At 38.3% G+C, this 12,478-nt stretch overlaps 2 protein-coding genes across 3 annotated transcripts in view; one reads left to right on the top strand and one right to left on the bottom strand.

Moving 5' to 3' along the window:
- Positions 1 to 705: 705 nt before the first annotated feature.
- On the bottom strand, positions 706 to 1,845 carry LOC108977269 (tRNA methyltransferase 10 homolog A). The gene is made up of 2 exons (XM_018946883.1): positions 1,037 to 1,845; positions 706 to 978 (listed from the first exon to the last, which is right to left on the bottom strand). The coding sequence occupies exons 1-2, from the start codon at positions 1,809 to 1,811 to the stop codon at positions 845 to 847; spliced, it is 909 nt and encodes a 302-aa protein (XP_018802428.1). The 5' UTR covers positions 1,812 to 1,845; the 3' UTR covers positions 706 to 844.
- A 330-nt stretch (positions 1,846 to 2,175) lies between these two features.
- LOC108977267 (major antigen) overlaps positions 2,176 to 12,478 on the top strand; it is a 16,194-nt gene continuing 5,891 nt past the window's right edge. Inside the window, exons 1-11 of one of the 2 annotated variants that reach the window (XM_018946880.1) lie at positions 2,176 to 2,476; positions 2,558 to 2,681; positions 2,760 to 2,901; positions 2,968 to 3,434; positions 3,501 to 3,582; positions 3,641 to 3,747; positions 3,982 to 4,089; positions 4,159 to 4,248; positions 4,321 to 8,973; positions 11,427 to 11,522; positions 11,601 to 11,914. In XM_018946880.1, the coding sequence (XP_018802425.1) occupies positions 2,643 to 2,681; positions 2,760 to 2,901; positions 2,968 to 3,434; positions 3,501 to 3,582; positions 3,641 to 3,747; positions 3,982 to 4,089; positions 4,159 to 4,248; positions 4,321 to 8,973; positions 11,427 to 11,522; positions 11,601 to 11,914 (6,098 nt within the window). In that variant the 5' untranslated portion in view covers positions 2,176 to 2,476; positions 2,558 to 2,642. Of the gene's footprint in view, positions 2,682 to 2,759; positions 2,902 to 2,967; positions 3,435 to 3,500; positions 3,583 to 3,640; positions 3,748 to 3,981; positions 4,090 to 4,158; positions 4,249 to 4,320; positions 8,974 to 11,426; positions 11,523 to 11,600; positions 11,915 to 12,478 lie in introns of both variants that reach the window. The other variant, XM_018946881.1, reaches the window with a different exon arrangement.

The raw sequence follows: 12,478 nt of genomic DNA, 5'->3' as shown, positions 1-12,478 counted from the left end.
GTGACCATGGTGTTTTCGCTTGGCTTGTATCTTGTCCGCTTTTGTGTATCTTCGCATTTGCGCGATTTCTTTTGCATTTTGTTGTTATTTTCATTGTGTTTTGTTTTCCTTGCGTCTCTTCTATTCGAATACGCGTGAGTGGGAGAAGGAAAATTGCATCAGCCGGTGCATTACAAACAGAGTTGCATTTTCATTAAATTTCAAATTTAGTAATGCCTTCTTAACACCGATATATGCACATGATATATCAAGATATGTAAATGTTTTCCTTAACTCATTGGAGTTCACAATAATAATATTCTTTTTGAGATATTTATACTATTAAATACAATGCAATCTTATTAATAATTACTAACTGAAACTGGAAATCTATTTTAAAATTATTATTTGTTATTTTGAACAGTTTTCAGACTCATATTCACAATGGTTTGTAAACCATTCCCTACGGGAGCCAACCGATCCTAAATTATTTACTAATGTCTAATTCTCATAGAATTTCTGGTTCACTTTGCGTCAGGCATTTTAACGCGGTAGACTGAATTTTAAAATATATAACGAAAGAGTTGTCTTTAGAATATAAATCCAATATCTAATGCACATTTAGTGGTACTGTTCCATGAAATCTATGCGTTAATGCTCTTTTAACATAAAGCAATAACCAGGTTTTAACAAAAAAATCTTTTAACTTTTTTATTCTACCTTTTTACAGCCAAGATATATATATATTTGCTTATAACATTCAAAACATTTGTAATATTGTGTGGAAAAAGTTTTTGCTACATAATTCATTACGACGTCAATCTTAATCGCAAATGTTATCAGCAGTTATTTCAGTATTTTCGGCTTAATTGTCATTCAAATGATTTTCTGCCTCTTCTAAATTAAGTTTAGGTTTAGCACCCTTCCTTTCAGGTAACGTTTCAATAATGGCTTCAGTCCACGACTTTCCTTCCGAAACCCGCAAGAGTATTTCGAACACTGAAATTATTTGAAAATCGTTAAATATATCGTCATTTTTGGTAACCAAATAACTTACCATGAAATGTACTAAGTACTGCACGTGTTTTCATATTCACGTGCTCGTTTAGTGGAAGACGCGCTGTGCGTAATCCGCTGTCGATTGCTCGTTTATGACACAGACCCTTATGATGATTGTGATCCACTAAACCTCCAATTATGTATATTTTACTCTCCTCAATACCATCTAGCACAGTATCCGATTCACATGTCAGGTATATTATATTCTCTTTAGGAAAAACTTCCAAATGTGTTGAATCAAAATGATATTTCAAATGCCAATTTTCCCAGCCATCATTTCGTTTAAGACTATTGTGAATCCGACCGCCAGTTTTAATACCAGTTAGGTGAAGTTGTCCTGGACATGTTGAACGACGATTTATTGTATAAATACGTAGACACTGTTTTATGCATTTCGCCACGTCGCGGTCATGCATCAATTCATCGTAGTCTAAATCAATTGCTACACTAAGTTTGCCCAACTCTTGTTTATCAACCTCAGCTTGACGCTTCTTAAGCTCTTTCCGTGAAGGACCATTTCTAATGGGTAATCCTTGAGCTTGTGCTTCAAGTCGCTTTTGCTTTTGTCTTTCACGTTCTTTCACACGACGAGCCTTTTTGAATTCTTCATACTTTTCCAAACGTTTTTGTTTCTTCAATTGATTTTTGCTTAGAGGATTTGGTGGGGTTTCTCCAGGCCCATGCAATTTTGTTTCACATTCTACCAGTTTGTTTTTGTCATCATCTGCAGTTTTTTGCAATTTGGCTTGTGGCTCCAAAAATTCTTCGGGCATACTTGTTTTTATTTATTTCCTTACACGCTGTTGAATCAGCTGATGCCGATTGGTGGGACGTAAAACTATCAGAAATTAAACAGATATGTTATAAAGATAAATGCAGAAAAGAAAACGAGTACCCTACCCATTTCAATCGTGTGTAATAGTAATTTTTACAAATGAAATTCCATTTATGTCATTTTAATTATTAATAAATTTATTGTAATAATGAAGAGATAATAAGTATATTTTAAATATATAAAATTAAATTATGGAAAATATTTATAATAATTCAATGCAGCCCTGTTATTTCCACCGTACAAAAACAAAATAGCCGAGCGTGCGTCGTTTTGTCTCGTAGGAAATGTCAAATAATTCGAAAGCAATAGTTAACGGCAGTTGCGTTTTTTCTTCAATCTTAAAATTTATGAACTTTAGATTTCTTTACGAAAAATTATCATGACAAATAGATTATGTTAATTTTGGAAGTTATTATAGTTAATTCATCACCGCTAAAGGTCGTAACTGTAAATAAACAAACAGAAAGCGCAGAGTGGGAAGGAAACTAATCAACTGCGACATTTTGAAAAAGAAAAGACGCGGCAAAAGAACGATTAGTGAATTAATCTTTTTTTTTCTAAAATATATCAATACTAGGATTTAAAAATCATCGGTTATTATATGTATATTCGTTCTACAGTTTGTCATTGCTGTTGTGCTGTGGTTTTGTGAAGAAATATATATTCAAAATTTTCTTATAATAGAAATTCCAAGTGAGCCAGGTAGGCAAAAAGACGTCATAGGGAACGATACGGATTAAACAAGGAGCAAAGCCAATATTTTGCTACAATGGATGTGAGAAATTGGAAAAAAGTCCTATTGCATTGGGTGAGTAATAAATAAAGTCAATAAAATTTTGAAATGGTAATAACTAATAGCACACAAACTTTACTTGTGTACTCGTAGGTAACTGAATGCGGTTTTGTTGCCGCTAATTACTTCAGCTTGGAACAGACAGATATTGACGAATTTTATAGAAATTTTCGCTTAAATCACAATTTATTACAAAAGTCAGAATCACAAGACAACGTAATAAGTTTCTTAATAGGTAATATTGAAAGCAAACGAGAATATATCTACTATTATTATAAGTATTTACTTTCTTATTTTTCAGACCAATATGCCGATTATACTCCCCTACTGGACGAAGAAAATACTATCAGTTCAACAGAGTATATCTATGTTTATTCCCTATTTTTACATTTTTGTTGTGTAAAATGTCCAGAAACAAATTTTCATGACATCTGTAAGAGATTGTCTGTAAACAACCAACGAAATATTGCTGCCTTCTTCAATGAGTTAATTGATTGCCAGTCCATAAACCGAGAAAAGCTGCGACAAGCTATTGCTGGTACAGCTTCGCGAAGTAACAATTCACCGGGTACAACAAGTGACAGTCATTCCAGCAGCAATAACTCAACGGGTACCACCAATAATTTTTCGTCATCAGCTTTTCCCCGTCTAGATTCACCATGTCGACCGTCACGCTATGCTGCAGGCAATAGCAGTCCACGTATTGTACCGCCAACCCCAAAATCAGCAATGTTGGAGGAGCGAACACGAGAGCTCTATAATTTGCGAGTAAGTATAAAGCATAAAATATTGAATGGAAATTAAATAATAATTATCTTTAAATATTTAAAATAGGCACAACTGGAGACGGAGAGATACGAAAAGGGGCTGCTGGAAGTGCAAATAAAACAAAATGAAGAAAAGATGAAGAAATTAAGTAAGTGCAACTGAGCTTTGTTACAATTCAAATACTGAACGCTTACTATTTCTTACAGATCAAGATCATAAAAAGCTGCACCAAACAATTCAAGATTTAAAAAACGATATACTCACGCAAAATACAACAGAAAGCAGTTCCCCAAAAAATAAAGATGGAGAACAGGTAATGCTACATTTAGTTGTTTTCAGTTTATTTTACTCTCGGCTACTCCATAAYAGCCCAGTATAAATTTCGTTGTAAAATTTATATTATATTTATATTTTCATTTTATTTATATATATATTTTTTTTATTTGTATATATATATTTTTTTTTATTTATATATTTTTTATTTATTTTTATTTTCATTTTATTTATATTTTTATTTCAAAAAATGGCTTTGGTAATGAATGTTTAGATGAAACGTCGTTTATGCAGAGAAGTGACCCAAAAGGAAACCGAAATAGCAAAACTCAACGAGGTGCTGGGAAATCTAAGGGAGGAAAAGAATTTGGTTCAGGAGAAGGTAACGTACGCACTTGTTGTTCTGTTGTTTTATTGTTGTTATAAACTGTATGCACATTTTATCTTACAGCTTGATCATGCTGAAAAACAAATAATGGTTTGCATGAATCGTATTACAGAGCTGGACCTGAAAGTCGATGAGCTTACTACTGAACTCGAGGTACTTATACTAATTATTTATACATATTTTGCCTGAAATCTAATATATATGTGTACACTTATTTCTTAACAGCAAAAAGAGTTCACCATACAATGTTTAAGTGAAAACAAACTGGAACTGGAACAGTTTATAAATGAGACGCGTTCAACGGGGAATAATTCGCGTCCTGATTATTTGGATGCTTCATTCTCGCCACCCACTGATGGAAGTTCAAGTAGTCCGGAAAATCTCGCACGCTCCGTGGTCGATGTGCAGTTGCGCGAGAAGGAACACGAAAATTCTGAATTACGCGACGAATTGTGCGCGCTAAGAAGCAACAATAAACGTTTCGCCGAGTTAATACGAAAATTTACAACCAAACATGCGCAGGAATTCAACATAGAAACAAGAATTGGAGGAGCAGACGAGCACAAAGAAATCACGCCAGCCGATTGTCTCAATCATTTGGTTGACTATGTCGAACAACTGGGTTCGTATTATAAAGACGAAAAGGGACGAGTGAAAGCCTTACAAGGTGAGCTACAGTCCAAGCAGCGACGTAACGATGAACTCAGTCGCAGCCTGTTAGAGTTCGAGAAGGAGGTGGGCGCATTGAAGGAACAACTAGAAAGTGTAGACAATTTAAATCTGGAGCTGGAGCAAGCGAAGAAGCGTATGCAAGAAAAGATAATACGTTGCGAACAGGAGATTGCCAACATTACCGAGCAGAAATACGAGTTGGTCGCCAGGCTCGACACGCTGGTCAATGATTATGACACGCACAAGCATAAGTGTGCCGCACAGCGTCAAGAATACACGACAAAAATTAAAAATCTGGGTAATGAAATATCAGACTATGAAAAAGTCAATGCTTCGATACGGAAGGAAAACGAAGACTTGAACGACGAGGTGGCCACGCTGCATAAGAAGATAGAAACACTGCAACAAGGCATTCTCAACAACACCGATGAGATACGAACATTAAATGATCGCATCAAAACCTATCAAAATGAATTGGAGGCGCACGACAAAACCGAGAAAATGCTGAAGGAGAAATACGAAAAAATACTCGTACAACATGAAGACACCAAACGCGACAGGCGCGAGACAGCCGATCACCTGGAAGCCATGCAGAATAAGATCACGGTGAAAGAATTCGAAATGGGCAAATTGGGCGTGGAAATAATCGAAGTGCGCAAGAAGAATGATGAGCTGGAGAAGCGCATTGACACGCTCCTAACGGAATTCAAAACCGAAAAACATAACTACGAATTGGCCATAAATACGCGCGATGAACGCATACGCAAACTAACGGACGAGCGTAATACGGTGGAGGAAAGCTTCGGCAAGCTGAAGAAAGAGAATGAGCTTTTGCAACAGGACTTTAAGGAGGCAAAAGCGGAGCTGAGTGCGGCGCTTAAGACATTCAATGCTTTGAATATGCTATTGTGCGGCGAAAAATGCAATACCTCCGTTAATTTGGCGCAAAGACTGTCGGAAGTCTTAAGCAGCAACAAACGCTTAGCGGAGGAGAAACTGCAACTCAATAAAAAATTGGAGCATATGAGCTGTAATCACACCGAAACGGTTTCGAAAATGGAAGTTGTGGAACACCAAATGAAGAATCTCATCACAGAAAAAGAGGAAGTAGAAGCCAATTACAAAGCGCTATTGGAGCAGAGTGACATGAAGCTGAAAAGTGCGGAAGATCAAAACAAAATTTACGAGGAAGACATTGGCAATTTGAAAGAGGCCTTCAAGCAGGTCACGGATGAGATGCAAAATGCGCTACAGGTGAACACCGAAGACCACACAGTGCGTTTGATGGAACTTGGTGTTGAGCACGAACGTGTTGTGAATGCGCTGCAGGTAGAGCTTACCGCCACCAAAGAAGAGTTGAACCTTAAGGAACACAATCTGAAGACGCTCATGGAAGAGAGTAGCGTAGTCAAGAAGAAACTGGAAGAGAGCATTAAACGCTTGGAAGAAGTACAAAACGAACACTTGCAAGTTGGCAAAGCCAGTAGTGAAAAGCTCAAAACTTTGGAGGCACAAATGGATGAAGTAGTAAAGGAAAACAAAACGCTGCTGCATGAAATCGACACCTTCAAGGCTGAACACAACAAGGTCAATGGTAAAATACTCGAAGCCGACAGCGCCTTAAACGAACTAAATGCGCAGCTGCTGCAACAGTTAGATCACAAAGGTGAATTGAGCGTGAAGCTGCAGGCAAGTGAAACGCGGTTATTTGAAACCGAGCAAAAGCTCGAGAACATACTCACGGAGAAGGCGCACACTATAAGTGGTCTGAAAACCGCGTACGAGAGTCAAACAGCCGTGCTGAAACGCGCCGAAAATCAAGTGAGCACATATGAAAAGGCGAACTTGAAGCAAACACAACAAATTGCCACATTGCAGCAGAATTTGCAAAAGGTCAGCGAGGAAAAGGAGCGGCTGAGCAAAGATGTCGCTTCGTTCACATCACAATTGCAGCGTGAGCAAGATGAGAAGTCGGCGCTGTTAGCCTCGTTAGAGCAGACAGCCGATCAACTGAAGTTGGCGATCTGTGAGAAGGATCAGCAAGCAAAGATATTGGAAAAAAGTTGCGATGAGCTCAATAATCAACTGCGAGATGCCAATGAAGTTGTCGCTAAGCTACAAACTGATATCTCAGCAAAAGAGGCACAACTGCAGCGGCTGCAAGAAGAGCAAGAGCACGAACGCGATAATTGGCAGACGAAATTGTCGGAAATGATGCGCATGCTTGCCGAGCAGTCGGTGGAGCAGGAGAATAATGACGGCATATTGCAGCAAATCATCACGGTGATCGAGAATCACTGCAATTCAGTGGCCGATGCGGAGAAGACGCTAATCGATGAGTTCATAAAGGTGCCCGCGTGTGAAAAGGATACGCAACTGGGTAAACTGCGTGGCGCACTAAATGGGCTGCTACATAATATCGCACAATTGCACACACAACTTGACCAGACCGAACAGAAACGACAGGGCGCTGTTGAGGTGCTGGAAAAAGCGAACGACAAGTTGAACAATCAGCTGCTCAGTCGAAATGCCGAAATTACCGAGCTGCAACAGCAACTAATTGGTGAGCGTAAGCAAAGCGCCGTGGCGGAACATCTGAAAGACGAACTCCATGATTTGAAAGCTTTCAACGAAAAGTTGAGAGCGCAGCTGGTACAGCTCGAGCACGAGTACAGCGCGGTTAAAGAGCAATACCAGAACGCCGCAAATGCGCTGGAACGCTTGGAGCAGGAGAAGCAAGAAGTGAAAAACGAACTGCAGCGCGCCAATGAAAATGTCACGCGCCTCATACAAGGCAGCGATGCCTTGAGGCAGGAGAAAGACACGCTCGTCGAACAGCTGCAAGAGCTGCGTCTACAGCTCACACAAACCAGCGTGCAGCACAGTTCAACCGAGTCGATGGTGAAGAATATCTTGCAGAATTCCACTACACTGGAGCGTAAGCTGGACGCCACCGAAAACGAGTTGAAATTGCTGCGTGTGCAATTGCAAACGCTGGAGAGCAAGAAGGAGGAATTGGCTGCTGAGAATATCAAGTTGCGTGAAACACAGGAGGCTTATCAGAAACGTATTGAAAAAATGGCTGTCAAGTTGGGCGATACGCAAGCGCGTTGCTCGAAGAGTGAGCACGAAAACGAAAAGCTCAACGAGACGCTGAATACAACAAAGACTAGTGTCGAGAAGTTGAAACGCGAAAAGAGCACGCTGGAGACTGACAAACAAGTGCTGCAAGAGCGCGTAGCCGCCACAGAACGCAGCCAACAACAGCTAATCACGAAGGTGCATCAACTCGAGCAAACGAAGCAGACACTCGAGACGGAGAAAAAGCAATTAGAAGCCGCTGAGGCAGATGTTAAAGCCAAACTGACAAAACTCGAGAAAATACGTCAAATGAATGAGGAGAAAATACGAAAGTTGAACTATTCGCTAGAGACAACTGAAGCGAGCAATGTGCGTTTGAATCACGAAATCGGTGCCATCAATTCGCAACTGAATAAACTGCAAAACACCATTAGTGCAGACAACACTGCCGAGAAGTTGAAGGTCGCACTTGAGGAACGCGAACAAGCGCTGGCACGTGCTAACGAATACGAAGCGCTTGCAAATAAGCTGCAAGCCGATGCCGAACAATTGCAAGAGCAAAATTCCAATATCAACGATCAACTATCGAAAATCTCTTTATCACTGCAGATATCACAGGAGAAATGCGAAAAGCTGTCACAACAAATGTGCGACCTCGAGATGGACATGTGCGCGCTGAAGGAGGAGAAAGCGCAAATTGAAAACGAACACTTGAATACCTGTGCCAAGTTAAAGGCATACGAAGTGCAAAATAATAACTTGCGTTCGGAGCGTGAAGAGAAAGTTGTCGTACTCGAAGCGCAACTGGAACAAATTCGCAAGGAGTTAAGCATTAAAGCCGAAGAGATTACAACACTGCAGTCGGAGCGTGACAGCTTGCGCTGTGGCAATGAAGAGGACGACGAGGAGCTGGAGCAATTGCGTAAACGTTTGGCTGCTGCCGAGAAGCAAGTCGAGTCGGAGCAGCAGGCCAATACCCAACTGCGTGTGGACAATCAAATTTTACAAGCCAAATATCGCGATTCCAAGCAACGTCTGCAGGAGCAAACCGAAAAGGCGGAGGAACGCATCAAAGAGAATCGCCTGGAGATGGAAGTCAAGTTGGATAAAATGAAGAACAAAATGGTAAGTTGTACCGCAGCACAATACACACATTTGTACGTAGTTAGCACTCGGTGTTGTAGTCTATAAATTTTTCTCTTAATATTTTTTCGTAACCTTAGTTGAGCAAAGTCCTTGCGTACTCTAGTCATACCCAATTGTAGGGACATCACACTGTTAACAGTCCTTAAGTGTCTTAAGCTAGTTTGTATAGGTTTGTAGCGGAAGCTTTAATGGTATTTTAAGTGTCACTAAATCGCATTGAAGATAACAATCTGATAATATGCTTTATTTTTTTTTGAATCTTACGAGTTCATAGAGCGAGTGGAAAAAAATAAAACTGAAAGCTATAAGAGGAGTCATTTTATGTCTCCAAACGCCACGACCGCGTCAATTTGATCTTGTAAGGATGTATGCCAAGATCTTTTGGCAAAATTCGCCACAACGAGAATGATGCCCAATGCTTGAGAACGACTTATGAGAGACTGCGCCAGCGGCAGTAATATTCTTGACACTACGGGCACTTATTTCTCTCACTAGCACGGGAACATTTTTTATTGTGTCTGTAGATTAAAATTTTTCCAGGACGGTTATGACGACTATAAATTGGACGAAGCATTCTTAATGTTAAGGTCACTGACTCCGAATTCTGGTATTAAATTTTAATAATTTCAGCGCGTTGGATCGTATATCTTTCGACGATGATATGGCAATAGCAAATGATTTGCTGTCGTTAAAAAAAAAAAAACGTTATAATTCAAAATTGATTAGGCGTCGGCGGACCGCCTGCTTTTAAATGAAAATCTTAAATAATGGTCAATATATGAGATATTGTTAAAATCAATGCAATTTCAAAAAATTAGATGCCATATAATTAGTTCGGTTGGTTTTAAAATCTCGTTACTCGGTAGCATCTGATAGTATTTACAATTCCGTTGGACTTTCCCTGATAATACTGATGGTTTACAATCTTTTTGAGCAGGTTGTTCGAATTCTTAGTCTTTTATTTGCATATTCTTAGGCGTAATTCATAAATAAGTAGTGCAGCGAAGTTTTTGTCATAATTCACTGATTTTATTATGAGAAAGTCATAAATTAAACATCTTTCCATAAATAAATGTGCATTTGTAAATCAGTTTTGTTGCGCAATGGACGGAGCTGGAAACAGAAAAATATTCAATACTGTTAGACGTCAGATATTTGATCACATAAAAGCCTATTTAGTTTACTAAATTCAATACTAAGCTACAAAAACAACAAAACAAAAGAAATGCCACTGTATTTCGCATGAAAATACTTCCATGCAAAGCATAAAATTCATAAATGCATAACTGAGCAATATCCCCAACATCACCATTAACACGAGCACTTTCATACACGAATTAAGCTAAACTTAACTTACTTAAAGCAACATTTTTAGCGAAATTAGCCATTGCTGACCTTGGTTTTTCTTTTCTTCCTTTTTTCATTATATCTTCCTTAAAACGAACTCGAAACGAATAACGCAGACGCAATGTCACAGGTTCGAAATCTATGGGACCCGGACAAAGTGGAAAAAACGATTCAACACCTGTTTCAAATATTTCGTTGTTGTATTCATGTCGCAAGTAATGCTTGCAATCACGCTCAATATCTTTATGACGCGCAATGATATGGAGCTGTCCATCAAAAGCAACTCTCCGGCGGTTTTCTAAGCGCGCCACTTACGTTACGTAACTTAATTACACCAAGGCTTGTGACATGCGCGATGATTTCTCTCAGCATCGATCATGTATTAATTGTTATAGAATTTTAGCTTGTACTTAATCTTAAACTGTATATATACGTATATATATGTATATGCGCGTCTAGATTTATCTATTTGTGTGTTTTAGTTTTGTTATTGTAAAATTTTGAAAGATATATATTAATAACATTATTTTTTTAATGTTTAACAAACGAGAAGCCAACTTATGTTTTTATGCATGTGTGTTTGTGTAGTATATATTTTTTTGTAAGTGAGGAAGTGTTGCATGCACCGTTAGCAGAAGCAGAGCACACTCTTTGTACAGCTGTGATGTCCCCACAGTCAGTTGACCAACTAATTACTCCCCCTTTAGTTGTTGTTTTTACACAAGCAGGAAAATTTATATTTTTAATAGCGAATTAATTTTTTTTTTTTAATTTTTTATAATTTAAAATGCTATTTTTGCATCCTTTTTGCCTCGAATACAAATTTAAATTTTAGTCTAGACAAATACATAGACTTCATGTCATTCGCCATGCAATCCTTAGTTAGTCATTAAAAAAATTTTTTGTTTAGAAGTTTTACAACAAAAACAAAAAAATATTCTCATTTTGCGCCCTCTATTTGTTTCTCAATTTCCATTTGACCGTTTCCGGTCGCCTTTCCACATTAAATATTGAAACGCCTCGCCTCCCCGTCACCCTTCAATCCGTTTGCATTACGTTTTGCTTGCGTAAATCTCGGTCATCAGAAAACATTATACACCGACGAAGTGACGAAAATGAAAGGCAAACAAGATCGCGAAGTCAGCAGCTTACGCGCCGATATGGATGTGCTGAAGGCACAGGTAAGTGGCGACGCATTTACGCATAAATAAATTATAAACGTGCATATTTTCTTAATTTTTTGAACTTTATGTACGCAGAATGAAAAGTACGAGGAGCATATACGCAAGCTCTCCGGTCAAATAATGAAGACGAATGATCGCATATTGGAATACCAGAAGCAAAATGCCATATTGTCGACCAAACTAAATAAATTGCAAGAGACCGCTGCGGATGTACACTTCAAACGTCCCAGTTTTGCGACAAATTCATTGCCGAGATCGCTATCGTCGGCTGTATCTAATGCGGCGACCAGCTCCAATTTGGCAATGGAGGATGAAGAAGGTGAAATTTTCAATAACACGTACCTGACCGATTTGCAAACGGGCCGCATGTCCATGTGCCGTGATGTTTGGTGAGTTTACTGTTTTATTACAATTGCTTAACGTTCAGAAATTTGAAAGTGCTGTAGAATTTATATTAAAAAACTGCTAGACGTTTTTTGTGAATTGGAAAATGTTTCGTTAGTTTTTGTAGTTGTTGTATACATTCTGAATAAATGTACTTAATGCTATTGTTTTCTATAAAACATTGCAAAAACGTTGCATATAACTAGGCGCATAATCAAATAATATACATTATAAAGGTACCTTAAAACATAATGATTTTTGTAGTCTATAGTGTTTTTAGTTCGATTCAAACCAATATATTGAAGGTTTATTTTCCCAAAAATATATTTTCGAAATAAATATTTTCTAAATCATGTTGTTGTTGTTGTAGCGTAAAAATTTTGTCGACTTGACACTCCTTGACCGGATAAAAAATCCGGATCCGTTCCGGTTACCTAGACCCGAATGTCTTGGGAACGGATTTTGTCAGTCATAGAGTTGCTCGGTTTCTTTTCATACAAGCTGAAGCTTTCTTTACTTACAGTCAATATTTAACGGAATATATGTTTCAGTAAAAAAATTATTTGAGA

The sequence above is a fragment of the Bactrocera latifrons genome, unplaced genomic scaffold (assembly GCF_001853355.1).
Source record: "Bactrocera latifrons isolate USDA-ARS-PBARC rearing strain unplaced genomic scaffold, ASM185335v1 scaffold_86, whole genome shotgun sequence".
NCBI lineage: Eukaryota > Metazoa > Arthropoda > Insecta > Diptera > Tephritidae > Bactrocera > Bactrocera latifrons.
This window is presented reverse-complemented; position numbering and strand designations above follow the sequence as displayed.

Bases quoted from the DNA above. Each gene is read 5' to 3' on its own strand.
- LOC108977269 (XM_018946883.1), bottom strand. From the start codon at position 1,811: ATGCCCGAAGAATTTTTGGAGCCACAAGCCAAATTGCAAAAAACTGCA. The intron at 979-1,036 runs GTAAGTTATTTG...AAATAATTTCAG, and splicing joins AGTACTTAGTACATTTCATG to TGTTCGAAATACTCTTGCGG.